A 14861-nucleotide genomic window follows, 5' to 3' on the forward strand; every position below is an offset into this window, starting at 1 on the left:
GTTTTTTTTTCGTACTAAGGCACACAAGAGGAGCATAAGTTATTGCTGGCCTCCTATTTGGAGTGTGTCGTAATATGGTTACTCCAATCAGCACAATGTAAAGCGATCCTTTCAAAGCTATGAGGACTTTAAAGCGATGATCCTTTCAAAGCTCACTCAAACCATCTCTATGTAGGCGTATTAACAGGAATTTGAGAGGACCTACAACTGACAACAAGAGTAACAAGACTCCAATCTCTACGGTGCCTTCATTAGCAGACCACCAGGTCCAAGCCGAGGTAAAAAATAATGCCTTCCATACGGCTCGAGTGATGAAGGAGAAGGCGTTGAGTTGGTAGGAAGTCACCATGGACAACAACTAGCACAAGATAACTGCCTTGGCCACCTGAGACTAAGGCAGATGCATGCAAATAGGCTCGATCAGTCAAATCGTAGTAAGATCTGATTCTACGAAGCCCACAACAGTTCAAAGACAGTTGTGATTCCCTACATAGCTTCTTATGTTAGGACAAGTCAAGAAACAAATGTGAAGGGTCTCTACTACTATTGCAAAGAAAAGTTCATGCCACTGCACAAGATTGGCTATTGTTATATTGGCAGATGAGCTAAACAAGACTAACTCTATGGATGATGCGACTTAGATGGTTGAGCTAGATTACACGGCTTGGTTCCCTGTGAGTTCTTACCTTGAGGGCAAGGTGTGTGAAAGCTTGGTAGAATAGTATAATCCAAGTTGAGTCTTAAGTCTTAATTAGCTCGAGACAAGTCCAAGTCAGACCCTTTGTTCGTTGTATTTTTAGTTTAGTCGTCTTTTATTTGTATTAGTTTGAGTTCATGTATTCTTCAATCTAAACCACTTTACAAATCGGTTTGTTTTTAGTTGAGTATATCATGGAGTGCAATTTGAGTAAGGAGATGTAATGAGGCATAATAGTGAAAGAAAGATCAACCTCACATTGAAGTCCGAGACCTGAAGTAAGATTGAGATTTGGGAGGCATCAAGGCACACGAGAGTAACACTGGTCGCTGTCAATATCAATAAGACCATGAATACGTCATCCGAAGGGAAATGAGCTAATATGCTGAGCAACAAGCTGGTTTATAGAGTGGCTATTGAGGTGGCGTGGCATTGTAGAGACTAAGGATGTATTTGATTCCAAAGTTTCTAACTTTAAATCTATGGACTATTAGATAGTATTGCGAGCCTTTAGATCTTGATCTAAAAGTTCATATTAGTCGTATATATTGTAACACCCCAAAAATTAAAAAACTAAAAAAACCCGCACACACAGTGCGTCACAGCCCTGCCACCCCCGTCCTCCCTTTCTTCTTCTTCCCCTGCCGTGCATGCCACCAACGCCCTGCCCTTTTTCTTCCTCCTCCACCTCGCTATCTCTCTCTTCCTCCTTCTCCTCTCGGGTTGCCGACTTCTCGGAGCCGATGAAGCCGACGAAGCCAAGCGCACGAATCGCGGTAAGCCCCTAAACCCCCCTGTAATTTAGTAGATTACAGCTCGTCGCTGTCGAGCCAAGCTGAGCCCTCCTCCTCAACCATCCTCTCCCCTCCGACGAGGGTCACGGGCCGCCGACCCCGAGGGTGGGCTACCGATGGCATGGGCCACTGGCAGCGCCATGCCCTCCTTCTCTTCCCCTCTGTCTCCTTCCCTCAAAGGAGATGGGGGAGATGAGCGTGGGTGGGCTGCAGGCCGCAGCCCACCAATCAAACCTTAGTGGGCTGTGGTTGGACCCCCAGCCCACTTCAATCCACCAAGGCCTCCCTTGCCCTATTGTGTTAGGTCTAAGCTCAACTCAACACTCCAGCCTAGCCCATTTGGGGCCATTTGGACCCTATAGCCCCATTTTTTTATTCCACCTGATTTATTAGCTTAACCACTCCCTTAAAGATAATTTATTATCATCTAAATAGTGTGAATTTTAGGATAATATAGAACTCACCTAAGGGATCCTTGACTCATGTATATGTTTAAACCTAAATTCTCGAATAAGGTAATTAATTCTATTAATTCGCTAATCTATGGCTTTAGTTGCGTGAATTAATAAGAGCGACACTAGCTGAGGAGAATTAGAGTACTGTGGAGATCCCAGGCGAGTAGAGTTTATACAAGTCTAGGATAATATAGTTACAACTACTATACATTTCATGACACTATACGAATGTTAGTATTAGTATATGCACCTAGTGTACTATAATATATCTTGACATGTGTAGTTATTTATAGTTTACTCATCATGATATTATGAGAATGTTAGCATATGCATTAGTGTAACGATGCTCTACATGTATCATGTATAATAAACTCTTGCATAAATATCTGTTATGAATATAGAATGTAACGATCATTATGACTATAACATGTCTTATACATTTACAAACACTGCACCACTTTCACCTATCATTAGTAGTCGAGTTCTGACTAAGTAGTGCCCTTACTCACTCAGCCCGGAGTTAAGGGTAGAGTGTATCTTATATGACTATACTATTATTGGCCTACATATGATGTCAGAAGCATGTGTGGCATTTAGGTAATTATATGAGATGATTGATGGTTATGTGATGGATGATTTTCTTGAGAATATCTACCTGTGTGGTGAATGGCTCGGTGAGCTATGATAAAACATAATTAATGCCTTGGTGAGCATAAAATGACTAAACTACTCTTTTATTGATATGCATAACATGTGAACACTATGATTGAGATTTGTATGAATAAAAGATTGTATCAAGTTTTATATCTGTATAGACTTATCCTAATATAATTAAGAGTTGGCATGTTTCAGGATAGTGACATGTAGTCTTTATTTATTACATTGATTTAGTAACTCATGGTAAGTCATTTAAACAAGCGTATTGTTATTGCTAGCAACTATAGGCATGCATTGGATATGCACATGTGATTTCATTTTTATAAATTATATGGATTCTACTCGCTGGGCTGTGTGCTCACCATCTCTTGGTGGCATCATTTCAGAGCTAGAGGAAGCAAGTGCGGGTAGCGAGGAGTAGCAGCCTTTTTATTTCAGTTATGTCTATGTCTAGTAGTTGTATTGAGCCCTGCGAGTGCGTTATGATTGACGTTGTATTTTGGACTTTATAGTTGTATTTTGAATGTGTATCTTGAAGGCTTGTTGTGGCCTGTGGAACATGTATCCGTGTTGAGATTATTTATGGTATGTGACTTAACAGGTAATGTGATGCACCGCGTGGGGATTTACCCACACGATTTACAACTTGTATTTGAAAATTTTGATGTTTCATATATACTATATATTATATAATATTATTATTTTAGATTCTTATCGAGTTTAGCTTAATCAAACTGGCTCATGATTAATAGGCACAAAATTAATTTCAACTTACAGCTAGCTTAACAATCAGCTCAATTTGGAAATCAAGCCAAACCATAGCATATTGACCATTTGTGGACTATCCTATTATTTTATTTCATATAAGCCTTTTAATAGTGACATAATAAGTATCAATGGCACAAACGGATATCATATTTGTTTTTCATGAACATTTTATCTTTAACCGTTCATTCATATCAACCTTTAATAAGTTTTAAATCAATTGATCTAAAATTCTAGTTAATATTTTAAAATCTCAAAATTAGCTCTACGTTCTTATTGATACCAAAAGCTGAAATAAAGAAAAAGAATATCATAAAATAAATTTTTTGAGAGAAACAAAATAAAACCCTATCTAGTTCCAAACAAATGATTAGATGAACTTTATTTTGATTTTTTTAATTTAAAAAATGAATAAATTTAATTCGATTTAGAATTAGTTCCAAACATATCCTTAGTGGTCCACACCTTAATTGCAATTGGGCAAACAAATTAGGGGTGCTATTTAAATATATTTAGATAAAAAAAGATGCAAGACTCTAAACAAATTTATTATCGTTATTCGTTGATTAGTCGGTAGTGCGAGTTGCATGGCGAGTCAACGGAAGCGTTGGATCTGATCTTCCAATTTGTAGATTGCAATTGACTCGAAAGTACGCGAGAAAGTTAAGTAATACTCTAATACTACCGTCATAAATGTACTCAAAAACGCTGTATTAAGTATTATTCTAATAATACCGTCATAAATGTACTCGAAGCTTTGTATTATAATAATTACCCCCACCATCATAGAATCATGTTCTCCTATATATTAATTCACGCCCTATAAGACCACCAGAAACTTTGACTTCTAGCTCTCTTAAAAGTAGATCCATGCAAAGTCAATACATGCATCTTACTCTAACTCCTGTTTAAGGTTTTCGTATATAGTGTAAAAGATAAGAAACCCATAATAGAAATATAAATTGCATATATTTTTTGTTAAACTTACCAAAGACTTAGTTTGGACTTATATAAAGCCCATCTCCTTAAACACATCTATCTTGGGTCTCTGAGCAGAAGCCATGAAGTCTTCTAACCCTTCTCCTCTAACCATCGCCCTCTTCCTCCTCCCTACCATCCTCCTCCTCCTCACCCTCTTCGTCATCTTCCCCAACGAATCCAAGCTCAGATCGACGACCGCGTCGAGCGCCAACTGCAGGCCCTCGCCGCGCGCGGCCTTCACCGACCTGATATCCGTTAAGCCCGACGTCCGGCTCCTCGTCGGCGTTCTCACCCTCCCCGAGAACTACGCTCGCCGGAACCTCGTCCGCCTCGCCTATGCCCACCAGCCCAATCACACCGGCCACGTCGACGTCCGCTTCGTCTTCTGCAACCTCCCCACGGAGGAGCAGCGGGTCCTCGTCGCCCTCGAGATCATGGAGTACAACGACATCATTGTACTCAACTGCACTGAGAACATGGACAACGGTATACCATTTAAGGCCAACTTACATTTCACGTCGTCTTTTTTTATGAATTTACTATTCACACCACATCTTTTTTATATATATGTTTTGGACTATTTCCTTGGAAAACACGACGAGTTAATCGTTACTAACATAAACTATCAGTGAAAGAACTTTATATTATATTTCCTTAAAAGAAATACTCTCTCTTATCTCTCTGAAGTGAACTCAAGTATTTTCAGAAAATTAAGTTTCATTTTCTTTCTTCTCTTTAGAAATTAAGACAAAACTAGTTAAAAACTAGAAGCCCAAAAATGAACTGCAAAAGGTTTTTCTCACATATATAAAGCCTACTGTCCTTTTCTAAAACGGATGTGAAGTAAGGTTCTATAATCAATCCAAAAAAAAAACTTCTATAAGCTCAAAAAAAAAATTTAGTTAGCAAGTTTAATTATCTTTTCTATAAGTATGATTAATATTGATATTGTCGAAAAATGCCTTCTTCTTCGTTCTTCTTCCAATATACTAGTTTTGATTTAAAAAGTTGTAAAATATTGGGCTTAAAAATGTAAGCACAAACAACATGGTACAACCAAAGAATGTTATGTTAGATTTTTAATATATACCCTTTGTGCTCTCTCTCTCTCTCTCTAAAATATACTTTATTTTCAGAAAATAAAGTTTGACTTTGACAAGATAATAAAATCTAAAAACGAGAGCTCGAAATATAAATCCTAGAAACGTAAGGTATTATTAATTACAAATTTGATCAAAACCTAGGGTATAAATTGTATAATGCGGCCATGAGTTTACCATTGTACTTACGAGTTCCTTAAAAAGCTCCGGTCTTATACTGTGTTTTGTTTTCTTTCTATACAATACGTAGGTAAAACCTACACCTTCTTCTCCTCCCTGCCGATGATTTCCGATGTTCCGTACGACTACGTGATGAAGACGGACGACGACACCTACGTTCGGCTCCGCAACCTCGTCGACGCCCTGAAGAGTCTGCCGAGAGAGAACTTATACTTCGGCCTCATGGTTCCCTGCCTTGGCATCTCAACCAAGTACAATTACATGTCCGGGCTCGGATATATCGTCTCCTGGGACCTGGTGGAGTGGATCGCGACCTCGGAGTTGGCCCGGACCCACACCACCGGGCCGGAGGATCTGGTCACCGGGAAGTGGTTCAAGGACGGCGGCAGGGCCGTGCACATGTACGACGCGACGCCGGCGATGTACGACTATTTTGAGCTGCCGTACACGTGCTTCCGGCACGAGTTCGTGCCGGAGACCATCGCCGTGCACAAGCTGAAGAGCAACGAGAGGTGGGCGAGGACGCTCAAGTACTTCAACGTTACTCTCGGGCTGAAGCCTACTAAACTTTATCCTTTTCCCTAATTAGATTTGATAGATCTAGTCACATATATATATACAATCTTGTTTGAAGAGGGAAAACCATCAGTAATTAAAGTATTATCTGTCTGTTTCCGATTTATTATTTTTTTTAAAAACTAATTACAGCAAAGTAATTAATGGTATAGCTTTTTTATTATATAATATGGAATATGAGTTCCTAGGCTAATCATAATCTAGACCAATAACTTAGTGCTTCTAAGTACATTGATTAGACGGTCCTTCCAACAACTAAGCTATAATGAGCCAAATCCCACGACATCACTCCAGGTAACTTAGCAATCTCATGACCTCTTCCCAATATACATAATAATTTAGTCCGTTAATAGTGAAATATAGAACATGAACTACAGTAGTATATAAAATAGCTTAATCTATCCCTAGAGAAGATTATCGATCATTATATGGAGATCATCAATTCTCCGCTTTAAACAGAATTTGCTGAATTATTCTCAATTATGTGCATCTATATCAAATATGAAAGAAATATGTCTTGAGGGACACTGAGATGAAAATACTAACTCTAAGGGTTATTAAGGTTTGGATACTTATCATGGAAAACAGTGTGTTGCGAGGTTGAGCAAGAAAGGTTGGTACAGATTGAGATGTGGAGATTGATAGGTGAATTGTAAGCTTCTTATTAATTGCTACGGAATTTAGTGATTGGTTTCGATCTAAGTTTCAATCCGTATTTTCTTTTATCCGATTTGGAGGTTTTTCTACGTAAAAGTTTTTGTGTTTGAGATTGTTATTTTCACGTTTTATTTTTCACATATTATTATCAATAGCGTATGATAGATCATATCCAATAGAGTATTTATTATATATTTTTTTATTTGGTAACATATAAGGATTCACGTAAGTTTTTTTTTTCATATATAATCTCATCCAATCTAAATAATCTTCTTTTTTTGTTTATACATAATAAATGGTATTCAATTTAGTTAAATGCTTGATTTGATTTTATAAATTTTGAATTACTCTTGAAACTGTTTATCAACCAGCTCAAAAATAGGCAGAGTAAATTTAATCTATTCAATTTTGATAGTTTGAGTTAGGCTCTAAACTAATTTCAATATAAGTTTGCATAGAGCTCGATTCGATCAAGCTCGCTCGATTACAACCCTACCTCTAGGCTTCAATCGAAATTTCGAAAAAATAAATAAATGCCCTACTTCCTAAAAAGGAGTACAAGGTCAAAAGACAAAAGGTGATTAATATTAATTCTTAATAAAAAGGTGATTAATAATAAATAAATAATTGTAAATTTAAAGGCAAAATACTAACCTCGTTATGGTTATGTCTAGCATGACGATAATATATTAGTTGTTTGTGTACGATGGATGTCCTTCTCATGTACGATGGACCATCAAAGTGAAAGAAAATTGAAGAATATATCAAACGTTGTATCAAGAACAAGCTAATTAAAAACCTTCTCCAATAATCCATTATATATTATTCTACGGAATTAATCACCGGTTGAGAATTAACTCATGTTCACTCAGAGATAATTCGATTCTCAACTATCGTAAAAATAGTTTTTTTTTTGTTGAAAGAAGTGATGAAATGCACAAAAAGAAATTTTTTTTTTGTTTGATAATTTATGAGCTCATTGGTTTTCTTTAATACACTAAGAAGCCATTTGGTTACACTGAGTAAGGGCTCTATTGCATAATAAATCTTCTTTATTCCGGAATAAAAGTGCTGAACAATGGATAAGATTTTAGATTAGGGAAATAAAATAAATCTTAAATTTTAAAGTATCTCTATTCCATGTTTTGATTGGAATGACACCACCCACTCTCAAATGATCCATTTGCCCCTTTCTAAATAATAAGTCTACACTTTCCCTCTTTTTGATGAATTTATATTGTGCTAAATTATGATAAATTAATTAAAGTTATTTTTGGCCAAGAATGATATAAATAACTATAAGAAGATAATATAATAGTTGTAAAAATAAAATCACAATTTATCTTTAATTTTATTCATATTTTCTTTTTTTCTCTAAAAAATAATAAATATCTATTTATATTCAACAAGAAAAAATGTACATCTTTTCCTTCTTCCAACTATCACAACCACACATCATCCTACTCTATATTTTTTTTTCAGCACGTATCTCTCTTTTTACAACCAATTAAACACTAATTTAAATAAAAATTTAAAATATTTTTCTTTGTTTAGAATAAATCCTTTTTATTTCTAATTCTATTTTTTTTTTCTTTTTTATTCAGCAACCGAACAAGCTCTAGATGGCTTGAGACCTACATAATCCCACTAACAACTAATTAAGGGCACCTCCTTTGACTACTTCTACAATAACAACTTACATTCTAGACCTATAAATTCGCAAGCATACAGCTACTACTCCTTTAGTAGAATACTACAAGCAAGACAAAGGCAAACAGAAAGACAAAGATGAAGCCTTCCCCTCTCAACACATCTCCTTGTTCAATCTCACTCCTCTTCTCCTCTTCAGCAGTACTGCTAGCCCTAACATACCTCCTCCTCCGCCCTAACTACTCCCTCTTCTCCACCACCTGCACCACCACCCATTCCTCCCCGGCCGCCAACTCCTCCACCATCCCATCTTTCCGTCTCCTCATCGGAATCCAAACCATTCCCGAGAAGTTCGCCCGCCGCCACCTCATCCGCCACGTCAACTCCCTCCAACCATCCCATTCTGCCCTCGTAGACATCCGCTTCGTTCTATGTAACCTCACAAGAGAGGATCATGCAGTGTTCGTTGCGCTAGAAATCATGCACTACAACGATATCATCATCCTCAACTGCACCGAGAACTTAGCCGACGGCAAGACCTACACCTTCTTCTCTACCCTCCCAAGACTGTTTAGAGATGAACCCTACGACTATGTCATGAAGGCCGACGACGACATCTACTTCCGGCTCGATAAGCTCGTTGAATCTTTAAAGGGTAAGGCAAGAGAAGACGTGTACTATGGGCTTGGGCTTCCCTTCCAGAATAGGGAATTCCCTCCCTTCATGGTAGGGTTTGGGTATATACTCTCGTGGGACTTGGTGGAGTGGATTTCGACGTCGGAGATCACCCGAGAGCATGCGAACGGCGTCGAGGATTTGTTAACCGGGAGATGGTTGGATATGGGGAGGAGAGGGAGGAATAGGTATAACACTTATCCCGCCATGTATGACTACAAAGGTCCAAACCAAGAAGATTTTAGAGAAGACACCATTGGAGTGCACCAGCTTAAGGATGACTTGACGTGGGCTAGGACTCTGAAGCACTTCAATGTCACACAAGGGTTAAAGCCTTCTCAACTCTACCATATTCCTTGATGACTTCTTTTTCCCCCTCTCTAATTAGTAGACTTCTCCACTACCATGTGTACCTAAATATATATGATCAAATATTTGTGGTCAGATTGGCAACCATATGCCTGTGTATGTTGCGTGTTAGGTGATGTGGGTCTAAATGTTTCATTGTACTCATGAATGCTCTTAATGTGGGCATGCCACATTTGGACACTCTGATGGAAATAAATTAGATGTGGAATAATATATGTGACTTGAGGTCTTTAGACCAATTTGCTCATCATTTTCTTTGGAAGATAAATGGTTACTTCTTACTGACTACAAAATTGTTAGACAACAAAAGTTGTAAAAGAAGCAATGTATTTGCCTTAACCAAAGTAATGCCTCGAGCAATGGAGCTATGGTGGCGTGACCGTGTGGGTTAAGCAACTGGTGTTTTCAAATGTATGTTGGGACTGATTACATTTTTGATCCCTAGCTAGTATCATCCTTTTTTCTTCCAGACTCTTAAAAATATACACCCCCTTAGAATTATCTCATTATATCACCAAATTATCTAATTTGTAAGTTAATCAGTATTTAGCATTATACACCGAGTGATCTTATAAAACAAAAACCGAGTATCATATCAGTATTTTATTTAAAGTGACGCGTTGATTTTATAAAATGTTTATCTTCTGAAATGGAATTCAAGTATTAATAAACAGATCATCGATAACTACTATGAAACGACTGCAAAATCAATATAAGGGCCGTATAATTGAAACTAACATCATATGCAAAAATGAGATAAAAGCCATTATGATTCTTCTTTTTTATGAGACAAGGTTCTTCTAACATACAATAGAATTATCAGACGATATACCAAAAAACTTATTTCCATATATTCTGCTAATTAAGTAGAAAAAAAAACCATCAAATTAGCATCAATCTCAGTAACTGCAAGCTAGAAAATTAGACCATCAAAACAACCATATATCTCAGCGACACAGCATAATGAATGGGTAAAGAGAAGCCTGTATGAACACTCTACTAGCTTCCAATCCTTGAAAGAAATATATAAACACAAGTGAAACTATAATATGATTTAATTTAATGCCTTGGGATAATGACTACATCCATTGGTTGCTAATATTAGTTCTTGTTACTGCCATAACCTGTATAAAATATTTGCAAATGAACGGAGTTCAATGGAAAAAAGAAGTGCAAAAGGGAGAATTGGCATGAAAAACTTCACCTCTCCTATAAAATTATATAGCAATTGCATTCAGCTAATATCGAATAAGATGCTGAACTACCTCAGTTTGGTTGTCACATATAGAATGCTGACAAGATCAGCTGCTTAACATCGAGTAAGACGCTGAAATTGTTAACTTAGATAACTATTGAATTAGAGGAATTGGATTCCGGTATATAAAATGCTATTACATTTAGAGTTTTAGATTAATCTTGTGAATTAAAAACTCCAAAAACAAGCATACGACTTATCGGACCATATACGACTAATAGACTTTGATAGAAGTAGTGAAACATTCACACGTGATGTTGTCTTCCAAGGCTAGTCTTTTTAGTGGCTCTGGTCCTCCCTCCTGCCACTATGACTTTGATTCCTTCTTCTTCTTCTTCTTCTTCTTCTTCTTCTTCTTCTTCTTCTTCTTTTTAAAGAGACTTGATATTATTGTTGGTTTTCGCTTGCAATTCTTGCATAATTGCAAGTCTACAATTGCTAGTTGCTACAATATTATATTACCACTTAACTCCGTTGGCAATGCTTTAATCAAGATTTAGAGTAAATAAATGGATTAGTGCCAGCTCGTTTCAAGCCAAGCTAAATTAATTGATTCGTATATCCAACTTATGTATTGAGGAGGGGCTAGTTCCCATGTCTAGTCTATGATTAGTTTACTTAAAAATATATAGATTCTTAAAGGTTTGACATGCAAAAAAAAAAAGATCCAATAAAAATAAAATAACAAGTATAATTAACCTATGTGCGCATCCTGGAACGCTATTGATTTACTCACCTAAAGAAAGATGGAATTTAAAGAGAAGAAGCAACAGAGAAAGAATACAATAATGAAAACCTATGTGCGCCAAGATCAAGTCGTAGTCAACAATATACCAACTGGTTTTCATATCAATTATCTAATTTTTTTAAAAGAAACCAGCAACTCTAAGTTGCCTCTCCAATGCCTATAGAGGATCAGAAATTGATACTCTAGTAACCTTTTATTAATTGCCACCAAGGAAGCACAAAGCTTTATTAGTACTCTATGAAATTAAATTAGATTTCCTGAGAGAGAGAAAGAGAAATTTATCACAAATATCCCAACTTTTGTTTTTATTATCAGTTATATTCTACCGTATTAATATTTGTTATTCTACTCCTACATTTGCCCTAAAATATATCAAAAATACTATTGTTAATTGTTTCAGTGTCAGTTACTATATAAACGAGCTAAAATAACTAGAGATGCACCAAGACCTTAATACTGTTCAATAAAAATAGATCCTTTGCAGCAGCACCAACGAAAAGATGAAAATAGCTTCCACCTTCAAAGCCTCTCCTTTTGCTACCTCCCTCCTCCTCCTCCTCCCTCTTGCACTCTTAGCTCTCATATACCTCATCCCCAACCACATCTACTACAGCCTCACCTCTTGCCGCCCCTCTCCGGCTAACAGCCTCGATAACCGTGCCGTCGCCAAGCCAGAGTTCCGCCTCCTCGTCGGAATCATGACCTTGCCGGACAAGTACGAGCGCCGCCACCTCATGCGCTACGCCTACTCCCTGCAACGCAACATAACGACGGCGCAGATCGACATCCGGTTCGTTTTCTGCAACCTGACGACGGAGGAGCAGAGGTTGTATGTGTCTCTCGAGATCATGCACCACGACGACATCATCATCCTCAACTGCACCGAGAACCTGTCGGACGGGAAGTCGTACGTTTTCTACTCTAGCCTTCCCACTATGTTCGGCGGCGGCGACAGGGGAGGTTATCCTCTGTACGACTACGTCATGAAATCGGATGATGACACCTATTTCCGGCTTGATGCGTTGGTGGAGGCACTGAAAGGTAATGTTAATTAGTCATTTCTTCTTCTTTTTTTTCCTCTTAAGCCGTCAATAATTCGATCCCTCATTTTTTTCTATAATTTTCATACGACACCATCCATAGTTTTGAAGGATCGGCCATACTTTGATCTCCATCCGCACCCAATCTCAATCTATCCATGCCAACCTTCTTTCTCTCTCTTTATTTTCTTCTTATGTTCATAGCTATTACTTCTTGAGCGTATATATCTAGCTCTAGCAAACTTCATTGATGTAGATTCAACTTCGACGACCTCAATTATATTAAAAAAAATTATTTTATTTATTTTTGTCTCTCTCTTCTCTTAAATATTACTATAATTTCTTTTTCTTCTCTCCCTCTTTCACTACAATGGAGTTTTTTTTTTCCTCATATCATTCTATTGGGAGGCCAGTCCCACTTTGAGTCCCAATTTTTCAAACCTCGACACCATCACGTTATTTCAACTAACTATCCTTAATACTACTATATTATGTGATAAAATACCCCTAAAATTACTAGAATACTCTTCATAAGAATGTTCTTGCTAAGGGTATTTTAGAAATTTAAGGTAAGAGAAAAGAGATGATAAGCCCATTTTAGGTATGGTATAAGGTAACTTAATATTCCTAGCAGAATATTTCTGTATATAAAGAAAGTTTGGAGTTACAAAAAGCTCAACTAACTAACGAATGAGAGCTATTTATTAAATTACTAAAATGTAGGTCGATCTTTAAAAAAAAAGAGAGGAAAAATACCCTCCGTACACTTGTGACTAAATTGAATATTCTCATATTAATTATATATTTTTTCGTTTCAGGTAAGCCGAAGAAAGACATGTACTTTGGTTGTGGGGTGGAAACGCAAAATAGGACGCACCCACCTTTCATGTTAGGGATGGGATACATAATATCATGGGATTTGGTGGAGTGGATTGCAAAGTCGGAATATGTAAGAAACCATTCAACGGGAGTGGAGGATATTATCACAGGAATGTGGTTAAATACTGAGAATAGAGGGAAGAATAGGTATAACAACTATCCATTGATGTATAACTACAGAGGGAGGAATCCTGAGGACTTTGAGCCAGGGACCATTGCAGTGCACTTGTTAAAGGAGTTGGAGAGGTGGACCAGGACACTGAATCACTTCAATGTCACAAAAGGGTTGAAGCCCTCTAAGCTCTATCACATTCCTTGACTGTAAAATTGATTTTGTTCTTTCATTTTTAATGTTTTGTACTGATTGTGGTTGCATGCTTGGTTCTAATTCTAATTCTTGTTCATTTGTTCAGTAGTGTTGAGAGCACTTATGGGAATAATTTAAATTGATCTTATCACATGGGATAGTGGGCGGCGATGGCCTAAAATTCTAGCCCGGTCTAAATCCAACTCAGTCCAGCTCAATTGATTAGTGAGTCGGGCTGTGATGAAATACTTAAAGCCCGGTCAGTCAGAAGCCCACTTGACTCACGTGATAATCACCCTTAAGTATAGTTACTTAACTTAGGAGTTTGATTAAATTTAGTTAACAAATCTAACAACACTGTGTTTTCTATATATTTTTGATAAAATGTCAGGCTCGATTTATAAATGATAAAAATAGAGAGTGTAATATGTAAATGCATTAAAAGTATCCCTACTTTAAATGATTGTTCTACAAACTACTCAATTACTATTTATATCCTAGTTTAATTAATTATTGTGGTAAATATTAGAGATAATTTTATTTAAATTCTCAATATTTTGCATATACACTTTCTGAACTTTTTTATTATCCATGTATACCCTATAGGATAAAAAAAATATTCACATAAACGTCCCCCCAACCCAAGCCAAATTTTAATAAATTTCCAGGTTAGTGTGATGTCTTTTATTGTTTTGATAATTTGATGCTTACTTTTATGTGTTAGACGTGAATTGATTTTCTAATTTATAAGTTAAACCTTAAACGTTAAGCTTCATTGATTTCTAGCTTAATTCACCTTGTTTAAAGCTTTTTGGGTCTGTTTAAGGTTTAGACTCATTTTGAAAATTGGTGCTCAGCTGAGCTCGGAGCTGTTTGGTTTGACTTGAGTTAGAACCGAGTATAAACTAAAAATATGACTCGAAATTAATTTCGAGCTGTATGCAGATGATTTGATTATATTATTTTTATTACACGTGGCAGGAGACAGGATGATATTATATGTATTTTCTATGATGCATTACATGTTAGGCTACTTTTGCTTTAGCTGGTGGTTCTCTTTTATTTTCTAACCACTA

At 36.9% G+C, this 14861-nt stretch overlaps 3 protein-coding genes across 3 annotated transcripts; all 3 read left to right on the forward strand.

Moving 5' to 3' along the window:
• The first annotated feature begins 4429 nt into the window (after window positions 1-4429).
• Window positions 4430-6214, forward strand: LOC140800156 (beta-1,3-galactosyltransferase pvg3-like). Its single transcript, XM_073154820.1, has 2 exons — window positions 4430-4835; window positions 5700-6214. Exons 1-2 carry the CDS (start codon window positions 4430-4432, stop codon window positions 6212-6214), a joined length of 921 nt encoding a protein of 306 aa, XP_073010921.1.
• Window positions 6215-8650: 2436 nt separating this feature from the next.
• Window positions 8651-9547, forward strand: LOC140800157 (beta-1,3-galactosyltransferase pvg3-like). Its single transcript, XM_073154821.1, has one exon. The coding sequence runs from the start codon at window positions 8651-8653 to the stop codon at window positions 9545-9547; it is 897 nt and encodes a 298-aa protein (XP_073010922.1).
• A 2470-nt stretch (window positions 9548-12017) lies between these two features.
• On the forward strand, window positions 12018-13890 carry LOC140800221 (beta-1,3-galactosyltransferase pvg3-like). The gene is made up of 2 exons (XM_073154897.1): window positions 12018-12600; window positions 13418-13890. Exons 1-2 carry the CDS (start codon window positions 12060-12062, stop codon window positions 13795-13797), a joined length of 921 nt encoding a protein of 306 aa, XP_073010998.1. The 5' UTR covers window positions 12018-12059; the 3' UTR covers window positions 13798-13890.
• Window positions 13891-14861: the final 971 nt, after the last annotated feature.

Source organism: Typha latifolia, chromosome 13 (genome assembly GCF_019914945.1).
Source record: "Typha latifolia isolate L0001 chromosome 13, TyphaL0001v2, whole genome shotgun sequence".
Lineage (NCBI taxonomy): Eukaryota > Viridiplantae > Streptophyta > Magnoliopsida > Poales > Typhaceae > Typha > Typha latifolia.

Coding starts and splice junctions, on each gene's coding strand:
- LOC140800156 (XM_073154820.1), top strand. CDS start 4,430: ATGAAGTCTTCTAACCCTTCTCCTCTAACCATCGCCCTCTTCCTCCTC. Junction 4,836..5,699: donor CACTGAGAACATGGACAACG/GTATACCATTTA, acceptor TACAATACGTAG/GTAAAACCTACACCTTCTTC.
- LOC140800221 (XM_073154897.1), top strand. CDS start 12,060: ATGAAAATAGCTTCCACCTTCAAAGCCTCTCCTTTTGCTACCTCCCTC. Junction 12,601..13,417: donor GTTGGTGGAGGCACTGAAAG/GTAATGTTAATT, acceptor TTTTCGTTTCAG/GTAAGCCGAAGAAAGACATG.
- LOC140800157 (XM_073154821.1), top strand. CDS start 8,651: ATGAAGCCTTCCCCTCTCAACACATCTCCTTGTTCAATCTCACTCCTC.